This window comes from Crassostrea angulata, chromosome 2 (genome assembly GCF_025612915.1).
Source record: "Crassostrea angulata isolate pt1a10 chromosome 2, ASM2561291v2, whole genome shotgun sequence".
Lineage (NCBI taxonomy): Eukaryota > Metazoa > Mollusca > Bivalvia > Ostreida > Ostreidae > Magallana > Magallana angulata.
The window spans coordinates 58,143,059-58,169,873 of NC_069112.1; the positions used below are offsets into that span (position 1 = coordinate 58,143,059).

At 33.8% G+C, this 26,815-nt stretch overlaps 2 protein-coding genes and 1 pseudogene across 2 annotated transcripts; 2 read left to right on the top strand and 1 right to left on the bottom strand.

Moving 5' to 3' along the window:
- Nucleotides 1-1,619: 1,619 nt before the first annotated feature.
- LOC128173707 (perlucin-like protein) lies at nt 1,620-7,201 on the bottom strand. Its single transcript, XM_052839374.1, has 4 exons — nt 7,061-7,201; nt 6,683-6,768; nt 6,382-6,469; nt 1,620-1,837 (listed from the first exon to the last, which is right to left on the bottom strand). The coding sequence occupies exons 1-4, from the start codon at nt 7,119-7,121 to the stop codon at nt 1,620-1,622; spliced, it is 453 nt and encodes a 150-aa protein (XP_052695334.1). The 5' UTR covers nt 7,122-7,201.
- Nucleotides 7,202-10,228: 3,027 nt separating this feature from the next.
- Nucleotides 10,229-11,917, top strand: LOC128174566 (uncharacterized; annotated as a pseudogene).
- Nucleotides 11,918-15,658: 3,741 nt separating this feature from the next.
- LOC128173717 (uncharacterized) lies at nt 15,659-21,239 on the top strand. Its single transcript, XM_052839383.1, has 5 exons — nt 15,659-15,985; nt 17,856-17,955; nt 19,407-19,583; nt 20,398-20,643; nt 20,896-21,239. The coding sequence occupies exons 1-5, from the start codon at nt 15,659-15,661 to the stop codon at nt 21,108-21,110; spliced, it is 1,065 nt and encodes a 354-aa protein (XP_052695343.1). The 3' UTR covers nt 21,111-21,239.
- The last annotated feature ends 5,576 nt before the right edge of the window (nt 21,240-26,815 follow it).

The following is a 26,815-nucleotide window of genomic DNA, read 5'->3' on the forward strand; positions in this document are numbered from 1 at the left end:
TTATCCCATATTTTATACACCGCAATCAATGTTTACACTGTTTATAAAACTCTACATTATTTTTACTTCATTATGCCTAGGCAAATCCCATTGTAAAGTCACAACTCTGGAATATCAAAAAAATATCCAATGAGTCATATCCACGGGATAAAGTGGGTTAACATGGGATGAAATAAAATTTGTTAAAAAAACAAAGAATTGATACCAATGCAATGATACCTAGGCTTTGCCTCTATTCAATAAAACTATCATAAATCATTGTGTACGGTATTTTAACCCCAAAAAATATGAATATTATATTTCAAATCCATATTTCAAAGAATGTACACAATACTACACATCATTCAAAATTGACCTTAACTTCAAAACAAAGTTCATTTGCAGACACAGGCAGTGCAGTAATTAATCTCAATGTGACAGATAAAGATAAAGCTTAGGATTTTCTTCCTGTGGAAGGTTAATTAATCCCAAAGGACAAATATTGCACAGCCTTCCATGTATACAATGGTAACATTCTCAGCAGTTATCTCTCTTTGCCCATTCATTCTCAGCAGTTATCTCTCTTTGCCCATTCTTCTTATGCATAGTTATGAATCTACCCCACCACCCCAGCTCCAAACCAGAAGACATAGAGAACCAAACTTAGCATCAAAATATGTATTTCTGCCTACTGAACTACCATACCAAATTTGAACTTGATTGGGGAACCATAAAAAAAGTTATTAGAAAAAAACAGGAAATTTGTGGACGGAAGAGTGACAGACGGACGGACGGACGGACAGAGTGATTACTATAGGGCACCCGCAAATCCTTGCGGGGCCCTAATTAACCCAATATAAGAAATTTTGGAATTAAAATTATGATATCTAATAGGTTTAAAATTTAAATAATTAAAGTAATATAATGATTTTGAACTCAATTTATAGGAAAAAAACAAACATGTTTTAACAATTTTCAAAACTATAAATATATTTAAACACTTCATTTCATCCTAAATACACGTTTTTCAAAATTGACAATAAGGCGGAAGTTTGTTCTCAGTTCCCATAGCAACAAAGGACCCTTACAAAAAATTAATTTCACATATCACAATCAATGACATATCCTTACAAAAAATATGTCATAAAGTTGTTTTTTCCTCTTTGCGTGGCCAATCTATTTTGAGACAGCGATATATTTTTTTAAATAAAAACGTTTAAGTTCACTGATTTGGAAAGAAAAATATTGAGATTTTTTTTAAAGCTGGACCAAAACAGAAATTGGCGATCTTTTGTCCAAATTCCTTTACCTGTGTAATAAAGAAACACTTTGCAAATTCTATTGCAATATTATTTAGATAGTGTCTTATTTTACCTCTTTGCACTTGAAAAATAACCCTACTGCACCTGGTAAAATGTTTAAATGTATATGTCAAATGAGTCTATAACTACTTTTACACAGTTGTTAATAATTATGACCAAGGATAGTCAATCTATATCTAGTATGAGTTCGAACCCAAATTAAATTTTGTAAAGAGTTAAACATATTTTAGACGTTTGCTCTACCAACACACTTAAATGAACAATATGTATCTTGTACGTGTAGTTAAAGCACTGCAACAACATTTTTAATTGTATTATTTATTTCTTGCAGATATAATTATACTTCGCTGTACAGTGATAGTCAACCCAGCCAGCGTATTGGAAATGGATAGCGGCACAGTGCTCATTTTTCTGCCAATCGTTTGGTTCTCCTTTATGCCAGTTTTGATAACCAAGGTCCTCTGCATTTGACATAGTCACATAATGTCCTTCCTTCTGAATGTCACTGTACCCTAACCATACTCCTTTAGCATAACCTAAAATTGTATAAAAAGGGATCGCCGTTGATATGCTTTTTTGCTCACCTAAGGGTTTTAAACTGAGATGTTTACTTCAACGTTTAAAATGTAATCAAAGGCTTTGTTTACAAAGCAAAGAATTTCAAGATTTGTAACTCGCTTTACAGTTGCTTATTAAAAATGCCTTTCTACAGCATTGTAAATATTAAAATCGGAAAAATAGGTGTTGGCCAAAATCGTGACAATGCCCCTTTCAAATCTGAGATAATACGATAATAATAACAAAGAAATACGTGGTTAAATTAGTTTATAATTCCATTCCAGGTATTCCATTATTTCACAATCGAGGTTCTATGTTTAGAGCAGCCATGTTAGATGTATTCATATGATAAACGGGTCGATCTGACAAATATGAATTTGTTTGTTGTGCAACAGTTCGTGCGAAAGTAATCTTTGAAACATCCAAAACTCATTGGTGCCGATTTTGTAAAGTAAATTGAGGTTAAATATTTCAATGCGTCGACAGTTTTCACATTTGACGTTGGTGTTGGCTTGTTTTGATTTTATTTTAATTTTCATTATTTATGCTTTGTAACTTAGGAATCTATCGTCTGTATTTTGTAATTTTTATGTAACTAATCAAACATAGTCTTCGGCAAATAAGACAGTTGACTGTTTACCTGCGCAAAGTAAGCAACATCCTAATTCATTCTATTGGTAATTCGGTACAATGTTTTGCGCAATAGTATATTAATGCAAAGTATTTTGTTGAGATGCTCAGCTTTTTCTCGAGTTCAGAATAAACAGAGTTTAGTATCGCTGACGTATTTGTTTCATTTTTAAGAATAAATGCATGTTTCTGTTTACAATTTCTATTTACTGACCATATTTGAGTGTTAAGCTTAAAATTGTAAGCAATATACAGACCTCTGCTCACAACTCCTAGTTTGTACACAGATATGAGGCCATTTTTTTTACATTTCAAATGCTGAATTGGGAATACCAAGTTTAAAATCTTAAGCCGAATGTAATAAACTTATATGAACAAAATATGACTCAAACCTAGCTGAATTGTGAGATTCATGAATGTATCTTGCTTATACTTCTGCGATTGACTCTGAAATTTTAGTTGATCATTAGAAATGTCTCGCTTAACCTTCAATACTTGTACAAAAAAAATTGAAAGATGATGTGCTGTAAATTCTTTCTGGAGCCCCCTCTTTATACTATGAGTTATAAAAAATCTACATCAATTTTGAGAGTTTTTCATTCACAATTAAAATGACACCGATAAAACAGTTTCCATAGTTCTGACACATTTCTGTGACGGGGATAAAGGCATTACCGCTATTTCTAAGAAAATATTACAGCAGAAAATCATCCTGGTTTGTAGCCATTTGTTGTTTTGATCAGAGAAGACAAAATGGATAGGCCTCAGTAAAATAAAGTGATATACCCTCAATGCATTGAGTGTATATGCTCTTTAACATATCACATGACGACATTTTTCATTCGAGTGTATTTATCAATTAAGTGAGTAAAGTTATAAAAGTCACACGAGTTCATGCCAGACAAACAAGTCATTTTTATGGGGAATTAAATTTTTGAATGTTTTTAACTTGAGAAGCTCAGCGCATTTAAATACAATTTTCTTCTTCACATCTATTGGAATTTTTAGGTCACCTGAGTCACTCAGGTGACCTATTGCTATTGGTCTTCGTCCGTCGTCGTGCGTTGTGCGTCGTGCGTCTGTGCGTCGTGCGTCGTGCGTTAACAATTTTACATTTTTAACTTCTTCTTGAAAACTACCAGGCCAATCGTTACCATTTTTGGTGTAAAGCATCTCTATGGTAAGAAGAATCTAAATTGTGAAATTCATGGCTCTACCACCCCTGAGGTGCCACGGGCGGGGCCAAATATGCAAAAAAAACCAAATTTTCAAAAATCTTCTTCTCTACTCCCACGCATTTGAGGAAAAAACTAAATGCATGGTTATGTTGTCCATGAAGCCCTCTACCAAAATTGTGAAATTTATGGCCCCTGGGTCAGGGGTTCTGGCTCTAGGGTGGGGCCAATGTGGCCATATAGTAAAAATGTATTTAATCTTAGAAAATCTTCTTCTCTACTACCATATACATTTGTAGAAACCTAAATGCATGATTATGATGTCCATGAAGCCCTCAACCTAAATTGTGAAATTCATGACCCCTGGGTCAGGGGTTCAGGCTCTAGGGTTGGGCCAATATGGCCATATAGTAAAAATGTATTAAATCTTAGAAAATCTTCTTCTCTATTATCATATATATTTGTCAACAACTAAATGCATGATAATGATGTCCATGAAGCCCTCAACCTAAATTGTGAAGTTCATGACCCCTTGGTCAGGGGTTCAGGCTCTAGGGTTGGGCCAATATGGCCAAATAGTAAAAATGTATTAAATCTTAGAAAATCTTCTTCTATACCCCCATATATATTTGTTAAAAACTAAATGCATGATTATGATGTCCATGAAGCCCTCTACCAAAATTGTGAAATTCATGACCCCTGGGTCAGGGGTTCAGGCTCTAGGGTGAGGCAAATATGGCCAAATAGTAAAAATGTATTAAATCTTAGAAAGTCTTCTTCTCTACTCCCATATATATTTGTTAAAAATTAAATGCATTGTTATGATGCCCATGAGGGCCTCTACTAAAATTGTGAAATTCATGACCCCTTTGTTAGGTGTTCAGGCTCTAGGGTTGGGCCAATATGGCCATATAGTAAAAATGTTTTAAATCTTAGAAAATCTTCTCTACTCCCACACATGTGGGCAAAAAAAAATGAATACATGGTTATGATATCCACAATCTCCTTGACCTAAATTGTGAAATTCATGGCCCCTGAGTCAGGGGTTCAAAACATGAAGGGGAGGTGGGGGCGCAATATGGCAATATAGTGTTAATGCATATAATGTTTAAACATTTTCTTCTCTATTCTCACACATCTGTATAAAAAAACTGACTAATAATTATGTTTACCAGGAAGTCCTCTACTGAAATTTTAATTTTCATGTCCCTTCAAGGATGGGTTTTGACTCTAGGGCAGGGCCAAAATGGATGTATAGATGTTAATGCATATAACGTTAAAAAATTATTTTCTTTACTCCCACACACCTGAAAGGAAAACTGAATTCATGATTTTGTAGACCAGATCTTTTAGTTTTTCACCAAAATAATAGGTTTCACAGTTCTTTTTGAAACGTGGTTGTCATTACAAATTTATAATTTTTCTACTCCAGTATGAAACCTAATTAATTAGATGCATATATGAGACTCCATGACAAGTTTGTGTATGGGATATATGCTACTCAGGTGACCGTTAAGGCCAATTGGCCTCTTGTTAAAAATAAAATACAATAACTGTTATGATATATTTTTTAGATACATTAACTGGTAAGTAGTTGAGAAATGTACCTATATGCTCTCATATATTTTGAAGGCTTTTTAAAGTGGGAGGAGAAGGGAGAACGAAAATAAAGGGAATCGGAAGTTAACAATGTACCCCTACCAAAAGTTTAGTTTTATATCTTGCATAGGATTTTCTTATTTCGTTAAAAAAAGTCCATCAAAGTACAATGTCAAAGATTATATATATGCAAAAAAGTGTAAAAATCGAAAACTTTACCATATTATTTTTATGTTACCTGATTCTGCGGAGGGTCCATGTGTCTCGATATCCTTTTTTAAACGTTCATATAAAGTTATTGATGCTCGGGTGAGCGATGTGACCCCAGGGACCTCTTGTTTTATAATACGAGAGCGCGGGGTCCGAAGAACAAAAAGTTACATTATATTGATGTGGCCTAATCTTATTAATAACCACAAAGAGGTACACACCACATCAATGACTTGTTTAAGACACTTTGTCAAATTAAAGATTTGATACATTGTGGATTATAGTCGGGTTTTGCTGTGAAAAATAGTTCTGGATGAAGGCAGATGAAATCAAAGTACTGCAGTACTGACGGTAGTTGATTTTATCGATTATCATTTATTTTAAAATCAACTTATCTTGCATGGCAATTAGTTTGTAGTCTGTATTTGAATTACGCACTTTCTTATATTAATATGAATCTTTTTTAGATTTTTTTTTGCGACAAGAATTTCGAGAAACACCATATAAGTCATGTTGTCTAAACTTTAAAGATTTTTTTTCCGTAATCCCTCTATACAGTGTGATCATTGTGCATAATTTAAAACAATAAACTAAGAAAAAAGTTTGCTTAATCAAAAACACTGCCAACAAATCCTAATCAGGCTGAAATCGCATTTTAGGTGCAGAAAGATCAAATTTAATTGGCAAAAACTCAGAGGGATGAACACTGACCTTCCATTATCTTTATATTCTTTAAGTGAGTTTTGTCTGCAGATTCTCAAGAAATTCTTGATACAAGAATATTGAGTAGAAAGATACCTTAATGAATAGTTATAGATTTCCATCAACTAGTATAACGATTACATTGAATTCAACCATAATGACTTCATCAAAGCTTGTAAGCCGTAGATGTAATATCACAACACTACCTCTATGTTTTATTTGTAAATCCACCCATGCCTCTTCTCTTTTGTTGTGGAATTCTAGCAGATTAGCACCAATAGAGATACACGATATCTAAATAGGACATTATTTCATATTTAATTAAAGAAGGAAGTAACACTATTAACTATTATTTTTATTCCGTTATAATGACAAAATATTAGAAAATGTTCAAAGAAACATTATTTTACTGGAAATAGAAAATAATCGGTTTTCCGTAATACAATTATATGTACATACAGAAAATATAAATTATACAATATAGATATAACAAACGTATAGTCTCACCATAGCGTCCTTAAAAGTCGCGTCTATGGATGAAAAATAATAGCAATTGCTCTTAAACTGAGCCCATCCGTTTTGACAGTGTCCACCTAAATTAACAAGTTTCAAAAAAGTTTTTTTTAAAAAGATTAAATCAATCTATATATCGGCATCGAAAAAGAAAACAGGCAATCGAGATGATTTTTAAAACAGAATTTCGAATTCTTTTAAATTTAAAACATTTTACTGATGTGTACAGTTATTATAGAAATGAAAAAAAACAGTTTAATAAATACAGTATTTTTTACTTAAAAAACAAACAAATACTCTTCAACCGGCCCTAAGATGTCTTTTTTCTTCCTTCTAGTTTTCCGTGAAATCGATGTATCATTTTTAACATACCTGATGTTGGCTGTACCAGAGCAACAGTAAACACCAAAAGTAGATACCATGGACTATCCATTTCGCAGTTCTGTTACACTTTTGGATATGGATATAAAACAGTTGAATTCAATAACTATTCCAAAGTTAGGGAAGTTTTTTACCCTTGCTACCTTGGTTTTATACATGTACTAATGTTGCATGTCCAAATGAACAGCTTGGTTTTAAATTACAAATAAATTAACAAGTCAACATATGTTTGGTAATATTACAATACTTTCTACCAACAAGCGTTTATCACGCAAATATTGATTTGCAATCACTAACGTTATTATGTGTCATACAGAGAGAAAATTTAATGCATTTTTAGTAAGTGTTATTTAGTATTTAGTAATGGAAGTGACTGTATTTTTCTTGGTTAATAAACGAATATATCATTTCCAAATGAACTTGTTAATCTGAAATAAAAGAAAGAAGAGCCTAATGAGCCACATGTCGCTCACCTGAAAATTAGTTCTAGTATTACTCCATCTTGAAAGGGTTCATTATGAATTATTAAAACAAATTGAATAACTCGATATTTCATGATTATGCCATAATGTAACAATACATAAAAAATCTTACTTTTTGGGGACATTATTTCATGCGATCTAAGATGCTTTAACTGACTTTATATCTAAGGCATCCAAGCGTTATAAAGAAAACACAGTTGAAAAATTAACTGTTAAAAAAGGTCACTGTGACCCCATTCGGGGATATGAAGATATATGGATGCTTACAAAATAACTAAGGTTAGCATGGTATTTATTGAAAACAATAATTTTAAACAATTTTAATATATCTTTTTATGAACATTTAGTATTTTGTACAATTTAAAAAAAAAACAATTCTTATTGGGATCACTTTTTTCAATCAGGTTCGGTTCAAATTTTATAAATTTTGAATTTTTGAGCTTTTTGAATTCTTTAATAAAATTATATTGTTGACTAGTGCGATATGTGACTATTTGTTATTCTTTCGATTTTCTACATATATTTAACAATTAAAACAAATAACAATAAAAAGCTTCTGATATATTTTAATCAAAGGAGCCCGAACCCAAGTTAAAGCGTTAAAATATGCTATAGCAGTCAAAATGATTTTCTTATTACTACGAAAACAGAGAAAAATTACTCATTAAATATTTGAAGGCGGATATTGGTCTCTGTTTCCTATTCGATAACATATTCTTATCAATCCATCATATAATATACAAGTTTGTTGAGGACATTAATGTTGCATTCTCATCAGTTCTATGAAATTTTCATTGGCCTGTAGAACACAGAGAATATGTGTAGGGGGTGACAGCTAGGGTAACCCTTAAGACTAAGACTTGAAACCACAGAAATCAACTAACTAAGCCCATGTTGGGCTGAAATTAAAAATTAAAAAAATCAATTATCTGTGCAAACATGTGCATAGCAAATGTCTGCAAATGCATGGATATTTGTTGAAAAGAAAAACACTGAAAGTGCAGTGTAATAAGTAAAACGTTACAAAATGGCAGTACAAAAACCAAATCTGCATATCAGGTCATAATATCTTAAGTAAAAAAATAGCACATATCAGAGAGAGAGAGAGAGAGAGAGAGTAGCAAACTGCAGTACTTCCCTGAGACCAACATTTCCCCTTCTACCACCTACAAAACAGTTTCCGAATAAAATGGATAAATATATTTCTATGTATTAAAACATAAAAAAATAGATTTCTTAAGGAAGCATTGTGGTATACAAATGTTTGTTGCAAATTGTGGTTTTGTCCTCCTTAACAATGTTCCTAATTTATCATACGCAGTGCTAATAAGGCTACACGTCGCTCTGATATGCTAATGAAGGGATAATGAGATACATGTATGACGTCATAATACATGCCCCGCATCTGTATTTCCATATATGGAAAACACACTGAAAACAGTAGTTTTGGCAAAATATACGGTTGATTTAATACTTCATGGGAAAACCTATAACAACGAATTACACATATGTGTTTATATAAATTTACAACAACGAGAATGTACGAAGAATTTCTATATCACATCTGTCGCATGGGTGTGAATCTGCGTCCCGAAAGCGCTCTTCAGACGCCGTAATTGATGTAAACACGTGTAGCTGGTGTTCCCGATGGTAACGATCTTTTGATGATTTATCAGGTATGTAGAATAGATATACAGTGTATTTGTAAGAGACCAGATGACTAAGTAACTATTTTACTGTGTTTTTATACAGTGGATGAATTTCTGATCAACTTATTGTGTTGTTTCAGAAGAGACTGCATTGTTTACATCTATACTGTACAATGTACATGTAGAAGTTTATTGTCGGTCCCTGAAATTGTCACTCATTTTCTTAAGAATGTTCAATCGACTCGATCGAATCAGTTTATAGAATATGTACAGATAATACTATAGCTTTACACTACACTCAGTCTGACTATACATGCAGCTGTTTGTATGTAAACAAAGTGAGACTGTGAAAACAGCTGATCTGGTTTCCTGAAAATCAGTACAGTACAGGCTAAAGGATTATATACAGCTGATTTGATTTTCTGAAAATTAGTTGACCCGTTCATTAACAGCTGATCAATAACATGTTTCTTCTGTGGTGAAAATTCTTCTATGACAGTTTATTTATTTAATTTTTTTTACAGATTATATTCATCCAATTGATATAAAATGTTCATGCACATTAATTATCATTACTAGCTTTTTATATCACTCAGAACATAACACTGTCTGAAATCTTATAATATACAAATATAACTGAATTGCATGTGACATCACTTCATCTGATTTCTCTAAATGAGGAATTTATATATGGACATGGTATGTTTGTTTAGAATGTGCATGTAAAACTTTCAAATAATAGTTTAAGTGTTTTTCGTTTTACCCATTCATGCAAATTAGACCTTAAACAGAATGCTCAAATTGCTGTTGACATGTAGTCCTATGTATGTGTGTATTTAAAGTGATAGTGTCTACGGTTGTGGTGTTTTTTAAGAGTTAAACTGCAAGTAAAACCCATAAGCGTGGATAAAAACATGAAAAACAATTCAAAATGTGTTCAATTCACACTCTAAATACATATTTTGTCCGTAAACTTGCCGTTCAGACTATCCATCGATCTCATTAATTATGCATCGTGAGCTTTTCCGATGATTGCCGAGCGCTATTGTGAAGTCCCGGATTGCAACACAATGGACGACGAGGTAATAGCACATGACAGTTGTAAAACATTTCTCATCTGTTTGTTATACTATTTTAAATGATTTTTTTAAATAAAGATACACCCTATACTATAAAATTGATCTTGTGTAGTTTTTAGACGAACACACAGTCAAAACGTGGGCTTTCTATGATTTGAGCAAAATATATCGGAAAGGGGTTCCCAAGGGGTTTTTCGTGAAACAAATAAAAACGTCGATTTTACCTCTTTTTTTTGGCCTTTTCATCTTGTTATTTCTTTAATGGTTTACATAATTATAAGAATGTTCATTAAATTACCAATATAACGTTATGACTACATAATACCTGTACGTGTATAGAACTTGCGTGTACTGTATAACGTTGAATCTAATAATTTACTGCAGGTCAATTATTATATTATGCGAGAATTTCAAATGATTTGACTGCGTTAGAAAAGCACAACATTTTGATATTTTCATAAATCACAAAAATAGACACTGTACTTACCATGCATATGTTATGTTTTTCATGCATACATTTTTTTTCAACTTTGACTTCACATATACATGTATACGTATTTATCATTTTCGGTAGATATCTGTCTACTCTAGCAGTACGAGATCAAGATCGCCACTAGCTGAGGCATCCACAACAAGTCCCGGGCAAGGGGAACAGCAGAGGAAGATCCAGAGGCAGGGGAAGATCTAGAGGCAGGGCAAGGGGGAGTCAATCCCGTGGAAGGAGTAGGGGTAGAGGTCCACTAGGCATGACCTCATCCGGCAGCGGAGGGACGAGAGGTTATCCCAGCTAAAGGTATATATTCTTACATATTCTTACATGTATATAACACGTGTATATTTCAGTGGGGTAATACATCAATGACTTAAGTTTACAAATGAGATCACTTATTTCCAGTCTCAAGTCGAGCAGATGTCGGCGGAGGGACTGAGGGAATTAGTGATGCAGGTCTGTGAGAGAGACCCATCACTAATTCTTGACGTTGTCCACCACACGTCACAGGAGCGGGGTCGTGGTGGCTACCACCCACTGCCAGACAGCGACTCTCCATACTGGTATGTTTGCGGTCATTGTCGTGAGATGCCAACAGAAGAGGAGAGAAAGTGCTGCAGACAAACTCCTGTGAATTGCATCTCCTCACAACCGGTATTTTTTTTCTTCATATTATGAAATTCATAAAAAAATAAGATAAGTATGTACTTAGATGCAATTCAAATCTACCAAAGGTGCTATCATTTCAGGATTTTGACTTCATAGTGCTTGATCCTTTGGTTTTATTGATGGTTCGTAGGTACAGGCAAGTATTAATTCGCTGCTACACTGCCCGGGCTTTAAAAATGTGGGCCAGTCATGATAATGTGAATACAGAAAAACTTTTTTATGTACATTTACATTTTATATAGTATTGTGACCAGTACTTTTTTTATTGTAGACAGGATATCCTAGCCGCTGGAGAGGACCAGGATCTTAACAAGAGCAACCGACACGCTGCCTACAGACCGTTTATTCTTTGGCGGCATGGGCATCTAGGGGCTGTAAATCGCCATGTTATTCCTAGTTGTTGTGTTTGGAAAATCATAAATCAATATCCATCCAGTTTCGGCCAATACAGAGGTTTTGTTGGTTGACGTTTGGATTGATACCTGATTTTCCAAACACAACAACAAACAACATATGGAATGTTGTAATTTTTGGTTTGTTGAACATTATCATCCATAAACATCACAATTCAGTATGTTATTATGTTGTTTATCTTAATAAGTTGAATTGTATTGTGGCAAAGTCACCAATTTACAGCAATTACATGTAAAACAAATAACTTTTATTGATCAGCCACAATGTTTGCCTCAAATAATTCAAAATCAAATAATATATAAGTTTGGAATCCTTTCCTTGTTTAATTTCAATGTATTAAATGAGAACACCCAAGATGCATTAAATACAAATTGCACACCTTGTTCATGAAAACATATAATTGCACCCAATTTTTTAAAATGATTGACCCAATTTTAGACCCAAAAGTGTGTCTAAGTTTTACAGTCAAGTATCACTGCACGAAAAGTCGCGTTTAATTTCACCTTAAATGCATTTACGAGCTTTATAGGTATTATATTAAGAACAACACCATACCTTTGTATTACAAATTGTATTATACACCAATATCACAGTAAGTAAAGCAGGAATTAAAGAGAAGTGCCTCAACACATTCTTTCGCCCTACATTTATACTAGGTAATAGTCTAACATAGTCAGGCTCCTATTGGGCATATATTCGGCTCCAAATAATAGGACTTCCTGCTACCAAACGGGATTAGGGATTAAGCCACCATTGGGTGTTAGGCACCAAGCAATATGACCTCTGCACATAACATAATAAGGCCTCTGCTTAAGACACCCAATGTCGTTAGGATGCCATTAGGCTGCCTAGTGACTATTGAATTGTTATATGTTAAAGGCAATATACTTTTGTTTCTCAGTGGTTGTTAAGTTTTATGGTAAATAGGCAGGTAGATGCTGCTTGTAAAAGTTAGGAAGTGAAGCTGAGCAAATTTTTTATTTGACTTTCTTAAAATTACCTTCAAACAATAATAATACATTGTACTGTCCACAGGCGTCATGTCAAAAGTTGCGCATTTCCCCCAGAGCTTACAGACAACCTTTCTTGAACCCTGCACCGACACTAATGCGATTTCTCTCCTCTGGCTATTAGGTGATGTTAGTATGTCTGTGTACTAGAATGAAATGCATGTATGTTTTTTAAATGGAATTTATGGATCTCTTTGACAAAATTGTGCTTTTATTCTGCAAGAAAAGTTATACGGGTGTAAAATTAAGGTCATATATAATTAATATTTAGATTCTCATCCTGATTTGCAAAAAATATGGGGCAAATGGGCGGATTTTACCTTTTCCACTGTTCATGATCTATAAATAACAACTGTTCTATTGTTTTAAGTAGTTGATACTACTTTGAGTACACAAACCCAGTTATAATCTTTTATTTTCATTTTATTTCTACTTAACTGTTAATACATGAAGATATTTGTATCCTTATGATCACAAACATGACTGGAATCCAAACGATAATCCATATGGTCAAATACCAAATAACTTGCCATTCACCACAGCTTGAATGACTTGATCAGGTGTAAGTTGACTTTGACCTGTTGACAATTTTCTCGAGTTTACAGATTTACTGAAGGTTGGTGCAAATACTGTTGCGAAAAGTGCATTCGCGCATCTCAATGACCTTGTAAGCTCGTTTTTTGAGATATATCGTTGCAAGTTTGGTTTTAATTTGCCTCTTTTTAAGAGTTTGTCGTTTTGAACATGGCGAGTCAACCAACAACAATGCCCGTGCCAGTAACATCCATGAAACTGCAACACCGTGTCAGTTGCTTCGTCGTATCCGTCGACTGGAAAGCGTCTTATTTTCTATTCCTTACCCGAATTGAGTTTGTGTTTAATGGTTTTGTATTTCCCACAGTAAGACAACCAATCCAACCAGTCATATGCAATGGTATATTTATCATATATATACATGTAATAAATGCTGCTGCATCTCTGTTTCTTCTTGGGCGGCATGTTCGCTTTCAACTTTGTCAACTATACTACAAAAGCGTCAAAAATGGGCGGTATAGGCCCCCTCTGACTCGCACGAGCACTTGTACCATAGAACGCACAATCGCACGTCCAATCGCATTGGCGCACGTTCAATCGTCCGATCACCTGATCTCTCGCGCGATCCTATCTTATTATCCTTGATGAGTCGCTTTAGACGCAAGATATATTGCAAGATATAATGCATTTACAACGCACAACGCTTGCTTAGATCTTGTGAATTACGTACAAATACTTTTTCAAATGCGATTATGTCGGCAGCAGTTTACGATTTATATCTGAATTTTTTTCGGTCGCACGAATATTTTGTCGCTTCTGCTCGTGCGCCAATTGTGAAAGAGGCTTAAGGGAAGGGGGTATAACAATGCGGGCCTTGTATAGAATAACTCCATCTAAAGGGTGGAGGTTTTTTTCTGAACTGGAAGTATTCTCGTAGGGCAGGGGAGAATTTGTGCCTGGATTCAGGCAAGCCTGATTCGATAAGCTTAAGTAGCTGATGCATGTTGGTATCGCTAGTAGTGGCTATGCGGACTCTGTCCCACGTGACTGATTGAAGGGATAAAGTTGAGTGTTGTGCTTGCTGCAGCGACTAAGTTGTCTTCCATATTGTCGGGGTCATCGTCAGAACCTATACTAGCAAGAAAATGAGATTTTAGAAGGGCATGGCTGATAGAGGCTAAGTCATCAGATAGGTGCAGTTGTTCTGGTTTTCCTGCTGGGTGGCGCGAGAGGCGATCAGCTGCAGGTTGCCCCACGCCTGGGATATGAGTGACGCGAAATCGATATCGCAGGGTTTTCTCCTCAAAGTTTCAAAGTCGGGAATTCGGAATATCCTCTAGGGATCTGTCTCCAAGTATTTTTAAAAAAGGGGTTTGTGATCAACAGTGATGATGAGATTGTCTCATCCAAGTATAAAGTATGGCCTTATCTAAAGCATCTGCAAACGCCAGGGCATCACCCTCTATGTGTGCATATCTTGATTCAGCTTGATTGATGAATCTACTCCCGACAAGTGTGAATTTCTAGCTTGATGTGCAGCAAAGTTGATCTTGTCCAGGGCATGTGTAATGCTTTTGAAACAGCCAAAATCTGAAGCCAGTTTATGCCTAGTCTGTGGCAAAAAACATAAGACGAGTTCAAGGATCCAGGGGTTTTTTTTTTGTTTTTTTTTTAAACCCCGTCATTATTTAACCCCAAGGACTAACAGGTAATTTTTAAAATCTTTTTTTAAAACAAAATGACACCCCAAATCAAGTGCCAAGAGTTCAGCCTGCTGGTTTATGGGATGGAAGAGCAGTTTTTTTAAAAGTAAAACATGACGGACCAGGGAAAAACAATATACCCGAACTTTCTTTAGAAAGTGCAGGTATAATCAGGGAGCTGATACTTTATACCTGTATAGATGAAGCTGTATTGTGAAACTTCTAAAACCAATTAGTTTGTTGCATCACTGAGTTTTTCATTTCACATATTATTTAAAGTAGATATTTACAAGTGGTTTTGTTTAACCACTATGAGGTTTATTGATCAAAGTAAATGAATACGATATTGTCATTGTCACCTTCGCATGTTTTCTGATTATTTATGAAATATTCATTTTAACTTTTCATGCTTACCATAAGTCTACATATCAAGAACGTTTTTTAAAAAAAATCAATAGTAATACAAAATCTAACTGGCCCCAATTTTTTTCTAAAGTGCGCGATTCAAGTTCGTCAAGGTACGAAAAACTACTTTAGTTTACATGAAACCTTATCTTACATGTACAATACAATTCAACTATGTAAAATCTTCAGATATCCGTGGTTTTTATACAGTATCCTTGTGTCGTGTTATGGCAGCCTTAAAACGGGCTTCTCTCTACTTCAGCATGGGCACAGACTGGACGGGAAAGTAATCCAATCCTACGCTGAAATCAGTTTCCTGGACTGTGTGACTGAATGCCTGGTTACACCGCGGTGTAAAGCTGTCAACTATTTCAAAGGGGCTAATTTCTGTGAAAGCAATTACGAAAATAAGACGACAGCAGAGACAAGGTACATGGACAGTGCTGGTTGGGTATACAGTGAAAAGGAGCACTGGCCAAAGGTAAATGTGTTAGAATCCTTATTAACAACTATCTTTACTGTGTCTCAAGATATTTATGCAGCAAGACACATTTTCTTAGATTATTCGATATTATAAACAAATCAGGGGTCAAAAGATGTTTATTTAATAGTATGAAAATATCGGAAGATTTCTCTATACAAACGCCTTTTCTAGCTTGTAAGTTTTTAATACATTGCTTAAAAAATCATAGCAACAGACATGAAAGTACCATGTCCTATTTTAAATCTCCGTAAAAAACCTATATTTTAGATTTTTCCCAATTTCATTGATTTCAATTGCACTTCTTACACAGGTATGTGTATTTTTGTGATCGGTTCCTGTAAAAACTTGAAGTTTGGTTTAGTATTTATATAACAATTTATTCAGTTTTATTTCAATTCATTTACCTTAAGAGATGCAAATATACATAAAATACAGTTCGACCTGTTTATTCAAGAATGCACATTTCGTCTCACGAGGAAGAATTTCGATCGAACGTTTCATTCAGTAATGCAGTTGACCTCGATGAACTGACCTCAATCATAAGAAGATGCTCCATGAACTGACCTCGATCTATTGATGTTGCATAATAGTAGCTATGAAGACGGCTTGATTTATAAAGAGAGTTACGTTATAATGCGACCTCAATAGCAAGTTTTGATGGCATTCAATGTTTTTCAGTCGCATTAATTTTTTTTAATACAACGTACTCTTTCTTTGTGTACGTGTTAATGCTCTTTTAGAGCCCTACTCAGTATTCTGAAGAAGAAGAAGATACGTTAACATTTAATCATTACGTTAAAAATATAAAACTAGACCAGGAGTTTACGAACGGCTTTCCCAAAATTTATTTCAAAATTAAAGTTGACGGTTTATAATGATGAAATTATGGTGTACAGATTCAAAATATTCTATATTTTTTAAAAATACAATACTTTATAAATTATTTTACATCAAATTAATCATGTTGATTGGATCTTGCTAACAATATATCATTATTGCCGATCATTCCTTTAAAAGGAATACTTGTTATTAATATCGTCAAAATATGCGGCATAAATATCTTGGGACAGAACAGAGCTTGATTATGCATGTAGTGTATGGTCTTTGCCACTATTTTAAAATCATATAGATCTTTTGAACTTATTTATTTTCTTGACAAGATAACCCGAAATATCTTTTAAACATTCAATTGTACAACTGATTTTAAAATCTCCGTTGTGGTTTGAATTGTTTCTTGAAATTTACTGTGTTTGACAAACTGTCCGACAAACATGCTCGCATATATTTTCCATCCATTATTGCAATTACCAAATGAGAAAAACTGGTTCTCTGCTAATTTGAAGTGTTTCAGATGTTGATTCAGATTTCACTTGGTAATTATATCTGCCCGAATAAAAAAAAAACTTTACAAAAAAGGATGCTTTTAAAAATCAACCAGGATCCTTTACGTTTCAAATGTTAGGAAAAAAGTGGTGTAGTCATGTTGTTAAAGTGAGAGTTTTAAATAGACGATAACAATAGCATAAAAGAAACTATTTGTTTTTGTAAAAGTGAATATTATGGAATGCCAAAAACAAACAAGATTTTTTGGTAAATGAATACACAATTTTTCTGTTTATTTTTCGCGTCAAATGAAAACATAAAAATTATTCGACAAGCAATAATGCAGGTTTCCATAAAGAAAATGAAACTTCATACGCATAAAAGATTTAGGAGTCATGGAGGTTTTTGCAAATTATAACGTCACATTTACTTTATATGATTGTATTTACGCAAATCAAAACGAAACAAGCAGCAGCTCCAGAGACTAAGTGTGTAGAAGCTATTACAAAGACTGATGATTCAAGAGCTGTATTTTTTCTGATAGGATCTGGCTGGAGCTTGTTTAAACTCAACCTGTCAAATCAGCGAGAAATGTAGACACAAGAGATATTCTGAAGACAAATTCTTTGAATGTGTTTTGTCAGGTAAAATTATAATATTCTTTGTCTTAGGTACAAATAAAAATCAACACGAGTTAAATAATTTGGCAATTTTTTAACCACAGAAAGTTGTGTTTTATAAAAGAATTTACTATCCAATACCAAATTTATAAATGCCCATTTTTTTTAAAAATGTGATCTTTGTTTTATCTTCATATACTTGCAGATATAAAAATTGTTTTATACAAATTGTACTATATAATTTATACCAGATAAAGATTCTTACAAGAGACTGAATAGGTTGACGACTATTTCGCATGATCTTTTAAGAAAGAAGCTCTGATGTATGATAAATTGTTATAATATTCCTAGTGTCAATCTATGATCAATAAGTATTTGAAATATCATTGTACTTCTGACTCTAGTCTGGGATATTTTATTAACCTTGATATTTATCTACAAAATTTCAACGTTAAAACTTATCGTTTACGATATACCCCTTTTTAGCTCACCTGAGCTGAAAGCTCAAGTGAGCTATTATGATCACATTTTGTCTGTCGTCCGTCTGTCTGTCTGTAAACTTTTCACATTTTCAGGAATGTATAGAGTAAATCTTTAAAAATCTTCTTCTCAGAGACTAATCAGCCAGTAAAGCTAAAAGCTGTGTGGAAGCATCCTCAGGTAGTGTAGATTCAAAGTTGTGAAAATCATGACCCCGGGGGTAGAATGGGGCCACAATGGGGGGTCAAAGTTTAACATAGGAATATATAGGGTAAGTCTTTAAAAATCTTCTTCTCAGAAACTAATCAGCCAAGAAAGCTGAAACTTGTGTGGACGCATCCTCAGGTAGTGTAGATTCAAAGTTGTGAAAATCATGACCCCCGGGGTAGGGTGGGGCCACAAAGAGGGGGGTCAAAGTTAAACAAATAATATATAGAGTAAATCTTTAAAAAATATTCTCAGAAACTAATCAACCAGGAAAGCTGAAACTTGTGTAAAAGCATTCTCAGGTAGTTTAGATTCAAAGTAGTGAAAATCATGATCCCCAGGGGTAGGGGTGGGGCCACAATGGGGGGTCAATATTTAACAAAGGAATATATAGGGTAAATCTTTAAAATTCTTCTTCTCAGAAACTAATCAGCCAGATGATTCTTTATAATTGTTAAGACTTTGGCCCCAGGACAATTTGTTGGCATCACAAGAAGGTTCAGAGTTTGATGTAGGTTTATATCCCATATATTAACTTTTGTTAAGGATCTTTTTGAGAACTGCAATACTCAACATATGATATGACTATAAAATCATCCTGTTAGAAAACGGACTAATGATTATAAACATAAGAATTTCCAGGGGGATAATGGATTTTATTTATACAGGATCTACATGTATTATTGTGCATTGTCCATATAGTTTGTATTATGTCTCCATTAAGCTGATTTTATCATACCTGTTGTTCCCCAGGTGAGCGATGTGGCCCATGGGCCTCTTGTTTTAAGATTGTGGAATACCCGATAAAAAAGGAATAGATTTGAGTAAAGCAAAACGTGAGGACGCCATTGGTATACACAGGAGGATACACGCCTCGTGTTCTGACGGATATTCCCAGTCTGGTTCGGGGCGACTGATCTGTCAGTCAAACGGAGAGTGGAAATACGACATTGTCTGCAAAGAAGGTTAATTATTAATGTTTTATTCTTGTTTTAATTGCATAGTACTTTTTCATAATATCACAAATGCTGAATAACGTTTACGGCGCCAGCAATCTCATCACTTATGCAAAGTGCAATGAATTTTAAATCAAGCATCATGTTTGCAATTAGTGACTTAAATCAAATACTCAAAGTACATATACCTGGGCTTATTTTCATGATATGCAATTACTACAAAATAAAGAGACAGATCGATTCATTATTAACGGATTAACTGAGGTTATAAGCATGTTTAAATATATTTTTATTGACGTTGCAATACTGAGTAAATCGTGCGGGGGTAAGAAATTTAACACCCTTATTAAGATTAACTGTTTTATTATATATGTACATAAGACATAATGGAACATTTACTTGAAAATTATGTGTGGATATCTAGCACACATGAAATCGATTCCTATTTGCAGTTGAAAATATTACTTTCTTTAGCTTCTGTACAATAATTGTAACTTATGTTTTACACGTTTAAAAAAAGAAGGATTTTTTAACTTTAAGCGTACAAACTAGGGGTGTATCAATTATTCAGTGCACAAGTCCATATTGAGCAGCATACTTATGTCAACACACACACACACACAGAAAGGAAGAGAGACCAATTATATTTGTTATTTTTCTCCACACAATATTAAACTGTACACATCAAGGAATTGGGTCTTCAATTTTTTAGTATTTGAGTAATAGCTCTAAAAGCCAATAACTTTTCTATTTTTTTACGGTCAGTGTATCATAATTTTCTCAATGTTATCACTAAGTATCTACATTGTTGTTATGCTGACAGCTTCTTCCAACCTTGCATTGAATAAACCTGCAACACAGTCATCAACGTTTCCATGGCCTGAAGGAGGACTGAACTTCTCTGCCAAGTTTGCAGTTGATGGCAACAACGGAACCCACTTATACGAAGACAAATGTACACACACAGAGGTTGGAGACACAAACCCGTGGTGGTTGGTGGATCTGCAGGCTATTTATACAATTAAATCTGTCAGAATATTCAATAGAGGAATGGACAAGTGGGGAGTAGGTAAGGGCACACAGTAACACTGTACAACGAGCTACCGGTATAGTCTACAAGTAACGACATTGTAAAACGACGTCAAGTACAGTATTAGAGCTTTGATTACATCCGTGAAAATAAAACGGGGAATACTCCTTTATCTCTTACTATTTTTTTAGCAAGGAGAAAAAAAACAAAGAAAATAATGGAATTTATGCACTTTTCTGAATTATTACTTTACAATTCACAAATAATATATGTGGATTTTTTTTTAATTAGATGTGTCAGACAGGCTACGGAATGTCACCGTCATTGTAGGGCTAACAGAATCAGATGTCAACACTTCCTGTGGTTTCTTTGCTGGTCCCGGTACTCTGTCACAGCTGGTCGTCATCGACTGTCCGACATTACCACAGGGGAGATTCGTAAAGATCTCCATAATCACTGAGTATCTCACTCTTTGTGAAGTTGAAGTGTTTGGATATTCTGTCTAATTATTATTGCTGATATCTTTTATCTGAATGACTCTCTTTCCTACCAATCAATCTGTAGTATATAGATGTTTAGGTGTACATATGTTTAGTTTTGTGACAAAACTCTTTATTTAATGATTGCTTTTTTTAATTATAAGACTGCGTGCAGTTGATACAAAATGTAAAGCTTTTTATAAAATATTATCAGGATATTTGATTCAATATTTCATAATTAACTTGAATAATATTCAAACAGTATGTGTTAAGTTTTAATTTGTTGCTGTCTTGTTTGGGCAGTGATGTTGTTTACCTTTTTAACTGCATGTTTCGAATTGTTGGCTATAACAGTATCAAACAATTTCAAAATTGATCTCCTTTCAATTTAAAAAATAATGTAATTTCTTCCAGTCACTTAAAGTGAAAGACATTAGTCACCACGTACGTGTGCATGTATATAAAATCAATTTCAATTTAGAGTTTCATTACTGTCCGCTCCTAATAAAATTCAGCCGCTTTGTTTTTGCAGGGTTTTTTTTATTTCAATTTCATAGAATAAGTTAAGAAAAGGGATTAAGTAAAGTTTTGGAAACAGTACATATAAAAATTCAAAAAGATATTGTTCAACATTTTTAGCATGGTATCAAGTTAAAGTGAAGAAGTGTTAATTCCCGTGCTTGCGCGAGATATCAAGTAGTTCTTCGTAAAATGTCAAAGTAAATAAAGCATTTGTTTTTAAATTAATATATGCGCTTAAAACAAGCAAGTTCTACTTGGCTGGATGCAAAAATATCTACTGATCAAAAATGTCTCATATCTTTAACTTCTAAAATGTTTATCTTCTTTCCTGATACAAATGATTCCCCATGCGCGGTAGTTCGAGACAGAAAAGGTCAAAATACATGTACTCGCCGACAATTTAACAAAAAATTGTTTACCTAAAATGTTTGTTTACAATGTTAAAAAGCTTAATTTTAAAGACTATATAAGGATAAAATAAACCGTATCCAAAAAAAACAACAACAAAAAAACCAAGGTACAAACTAAAGACCTTGTATGAATATGTATAACTTAATAAAACTAGAAAACTGACCAGTCAGGAAGGGCCCCGCTATGACAATTAATATAGAGAAGTGAAAAAAAACTTTGAATTCCGTCCTCTTTATATTAACAATGATGAAAAATAAATGCCCGGCATAAGATGTAAAGAACTGCAATATATATAAGGTGGTAAAAAAAAAATTTATGAAAATTATAAGTAACAACTGTATTTTTAAAATTTCAAGATAATTTAATTCCTGGATGTCCAAAAACTCTAAATAGTAACCTCGTATCTGCATAAAACAGGGATAACCTCATGTCTTATAAAAGAACTAAATTAAAAGTGTATTTAAAAAGGATTTAAACAGGTGTTTTATAAAATGCAAGCCTTCAGTGAATGCAAATACATTGTATCACCCAGGGTTGACCTCAACTTCAAAACAAACATCAGTTGCAGACAAAGGTGTTCATTAATCTTCATATGACAGATAGAGATAAGCCTCTAAATTTTCTGCAGCAGGCAAGATAATTAATCCCAGGGGATTAATTGTTCTGCTCTCTCATCCTTTCCTTCTGAATTTACAATAAGATTTTTTTTTTCAGAAATGACAGAATGGGGTTATTATCTGATTACCTGTTAAAATTAAGAGCCTATAAAGGCAGAAAAAAATAAAATTAACTAGACACGATCTCGTTGCGAGCAACGAGGAGGTCTTCCGTCTGATTTAGAAATTGAGATTTATGTTCGATCTTGATTTTGCTATTTAACAGCTATGCATGATTTAAAACAGGAAAAGAGGATCTTCATTTTAAGTGCCTGATACTATTTTGTTTCAGGTGTAAGAGTTTTGTTCAACAAGTGTTTAGAAATTCGTCACCGTTCTTGAGATATCTCAGAAATAATATTTTAGGGGCCGGACCTTATCTCCTTATTGGGGCCGCTGAAAAAAAATTGTAAGGATACATTATTTTGAGCATCTTTTCTTTTATACTACATTTTAAAATATTTTTTTCTTTTTGAGATATAGGTTATTACATTTTTGGACTTTTGACCCCTAAAAATCCTTAATTACGTAACACATGAGGAAAATCATTATAATGTTAGGCTACACAACTGTTAGATAACATATTTGCTTGTATAATCTATTACGAAATACCCCTCGGTAAAGAACTATAGGAAAAAGACTTTAGAGCCCTCTTGGTCCCTAATATTAGGGGCTAGCCCCTTTTTCATGGTATCAAATGAAAGGTCATTTGATTATAAAGACATTTTATTCAACAAGTGTTCAGAAATCCGTTACCATTCTTGAGATATCTCAGAAAGAATATTTTAGGGGCCGGTCCCTTATCTCCTTATTGGGGCCGCTGAACCAAATTTTTTAGGCTGCATGTTGTTAAGGACATCATTTTGAGCATTTTTTTTTATACTGCATTTCAAAATATTTTTCCGTTTTGAGATATAGGTGGTCAAAGATTTGGACTTCTGACCCCTTAAAATCCCTAATTACGTAACATATGAGAAAATCGTTATACTGCTTGGCTTCATAACTGTAAGATAAACATATTTGCTTCTATAATCTATTACAAAATATCCCTCAGTAAAGAACTATAGTAAAAAGACTTTAGAGCCCTTTAGGTCCCTAATATTAGGGGCCAGCCCCTTTTTCATGGTATCAAATGAAAGGTCATTTAATTATAAAGACATTTTGTTCAACAAGTGTTCAGAAATTCGTTACCATTCTTGAGATATCTGAGAAAGAATGTTTTAGGGGCCGGTCCCTTATCTTCTAATTGGGGCCGCTGAACCAAATTTTTTAGGTTGCATGGTGTTAAGTACATCATTTTGAGCATCTTTTCTTTTATACTGCATTTCAAAATATTTTTCCGTTTTGAGACATAGGTGGTCAAAGTTTTGGACTTCTGACCCCTTAAAATCCCTAATTACGTAACATATGAGAAAATCGTTATACTGCTTGGCTTCATAACTGTAAGATAAACATATTTGCTTCTATAATCTATTACAAAATATCACTTGGTAAAGAGTTATGGGTAAAAGACTTTATAGCCCTCTAGGTCCCTTATTTGAGGGGCCAGCCCCTTTTTCCTGATATCAGCACAAAGGTCTTGTAAATATAAACTTTTTTTACATTACATGTTTTAACAAAATATTTTCCAGAAAAGAGATAAAGAGAGAAAAGCACAAAAATTCACGACGCTTTTTTAATGTCAATTTTCGAGCCATAGCGAGCTTTGGCGCCAGTAGTGCTAAACATACAAAACAACAATCATGCAAAATTTCAATTTTTCCTTTACCTACCATAAAAATTTGAGCTTAATATCTCTTATAGTTTAGGAGAACAACAGAAGACAAAATACCCCTATAAAAATTAGAAAAATCTCAATATCTCAAAAACGGATATGACATCATCAATACAAAAAATGTCCAATCAAGTTTAGACCACTATCTATCACATCCTAAAATTTGATTAAAATCGGCCCAGCCGTTTCTGAGAAATTGCGTGCACAAAAAAGGCAGAAAAATAATAATAACTAGATTCGAGCTCGTTGCGAGCAACGAGTGGGTCTTCCGTCTGATTTTTGAATAGATTAGATTTAACTTATCAATTCAAAGATAAAATCGTAGATCTAAGCGAAAAATAGAGAAAAAAAATTTGCGGCGCTCGGGGCTTGAACCCGGGTCGCCTGGGCCATGTCCACGACTATATCGACTGAGCTACTCGGACTCTCGCTTCAGGACTTTGACGCTTAATTTCTGGAGAATGCCTTGATCGATTTTAAAACAAAATACATATTCTGAATCAGTGAAAGGGTCACTATCAGGTGTAAAAATTTCAAAGAAAAATGTTAAAAAATAAAAAAGTCGAAAAATTCAATTTTTCAAAATTTCTTCCGGTGACGACCGGAAGTGACGGCGGACATTCTCTATACCGAGGTGCACCAGGAAATTGATAGATCTATCATCTCTGAAATTCTCAGCTCTCTATCTTTGCTCATTTTTGAAAAACCTGAGAGACAAAATTGACTTTTTAAAATCGTAAACGGACGATAACTTCCGACCGGAAGTGAATTTTCAAAATCTGTTTCAGCGGTATAAATTTCAGATAACGAGGCTTCAGTCCTGAAAATTTGAGAGAAATCGATCGTCCCATCTCTGAGAAATCGCCTGCACAAAATTTGTAAGACAAAAAAAGAATAATAATAATAACTAGACACGATCTCGTTGCGAGCAACGAGGAGGTCTTCCGTCTGATTTTAGAAATTGAGATTTATGTTTGATCTTGATTTTGCTATTTAACAGCTATACATGATTTAAACAGGAAAAGAGGATCTTCATTTAAAGTGTCTGATACTATTTTGTTTCAGGTGTAAGAGTTTTGTTCAACAAGTGTTTAGAAATTCGTCACCGTTCTTGAGATATCTCAGAAAGAATATTTTAGGGGCCGGTCCCTTATCTCCTTATTGGGGCCGCTGAACAAAAATTGTAAGGTTGCATGTTATTAGGTATATTATTTTGAGCATCTTTTCTTTTATACTGCATTTCAAAATATTTTTTCTTTTTGAGATATAGGTTATCACATTTTTGGACTTTTGACCCCTAAAAATCCCTTATTACGTAACACATGAGAAAAATCACTATAATGTTAGGCTACACAACTGTTAGATAAACATATTTGCTTCTATAATCTATTACGAAATACCCCTCGGTAAAGAACTATAGTTAAAAAGACTTTAGAGCCCTCTAGGTCCCTAATATTCGGGGCCAGCCCCTTTTTCTTGGTATCAAATGAAAGGTCATTTGATTATAAAGACATTTTGTTCAACAAGTGTTCATAAATTCGTTACCATTCTTGAGATATCTCAGAAAGAATGTTTTAGGGGCCGGTCCCTTATCTCCTTATTGGGGCCGCTGAACCAAATTTTTTAAGTTGCATGGTGTTAAGTATATCATTTTGAGCATCTTCTCTTTTATACTGCATTTCAAAATATTTTTCCGTTTTGAGATATAGGTGGTCAAAGTTTTGGACTTCTGACCCCTTAAACGCCCTAATTACGTAACATATGAGAAAATCGTTATACTGCTTGGCTTCATAACTGTAAGATAAACATATTTGCTTATATAATTTATTACAAAAAATCCCTCGGTAAAGAGTTATGGGTAAAAGAGTTTAGAGCCCTTTAGGTCCCTAATAATAGGGGCCAGTCCCTTTTTCTTGATATCAGCAGAAAGGTCTTGTAAATATAAACCTTTTTTACATTACATGTTTTAACAAAATATTTTCCAGAAAAGAGATAAAGAGAGAAAAACACAAAAATTCACGACGCTTTTTTAATGTCAATTTTCGAGCCATAGCGAGCTTTGGCGCCAGTAGTGCTAAACATACAAATCAACAATCATGCAAAACTTCAATCTTTCCTTTACCTACCGTAAAAATTTGAGCTTAATATCTCTTATAGTTTAGGAGAACAACAGAAGACAAAATACCCATATAAAAATTAGAAAAATCTCAATATCTCAAAAACGGATGTGACGTCATCAATACAAAAAATTTCCAATGTTCAGACCACTATCTATCACATCCTAAAATTTGATTGAGATCGGCCGAGCCGTTTCTGAGAAATCGCGTGCACAAAAAAAGGGGAAAAAATAATAATAATAAGAATAGGGA

What these genes read in the sequence shown, in the direction of transcription:
- LOC128173707 (XM_052839374.1), bottom strand. Translation starts at nt 7,121, where the DNA reads ATGGATAGTCCATGGTATCTACTTTTGGTGTTTACTGTTGCTCTGGTA. An exon ending in TCTGGTACAGCCAACATCAG is followed by an intron (nt 6,769 to 7,060) that starts GTATGTTAAAAA and finishes TTGTTAATTTAG; the next exon opens with GTGGACACTGTCAAAACGGA. An exon ending in CGACTTTTAAGGACGCTATG is followed by an intron (nt 6,470 to 6,682) that starts GTGAGACTATAC and finishes TGTCCTATTTAG; the next exon opens with ATATCGTGTATCTCTATTGG.
- LOC128173717 (XM_052839383.1), top strand. Translation starts at nt 15,659, where the DNA reads ATGTACAATACAATTCAACTATGTAAAATCTTCAGATATCCGTGGTTT. An exon ending in CTTTGAATGTGTTTTGTCAG is followed by an intron (nt 17,956 to 19,406) that starts GTAAAATTATAA and finishes TCTTGTTTTAAG; the next exon opens with ATTGTGGAATACCCGATAAA. An exon ending in CGACATTGTCTGCAAAGAAG is followed by an intron (nt 19,584 to 20,397) that starts GTTAATTATTAA and finishes TTATGCTGACAG; the next exon opens with CTTCTTCCAACCTTGCATTG.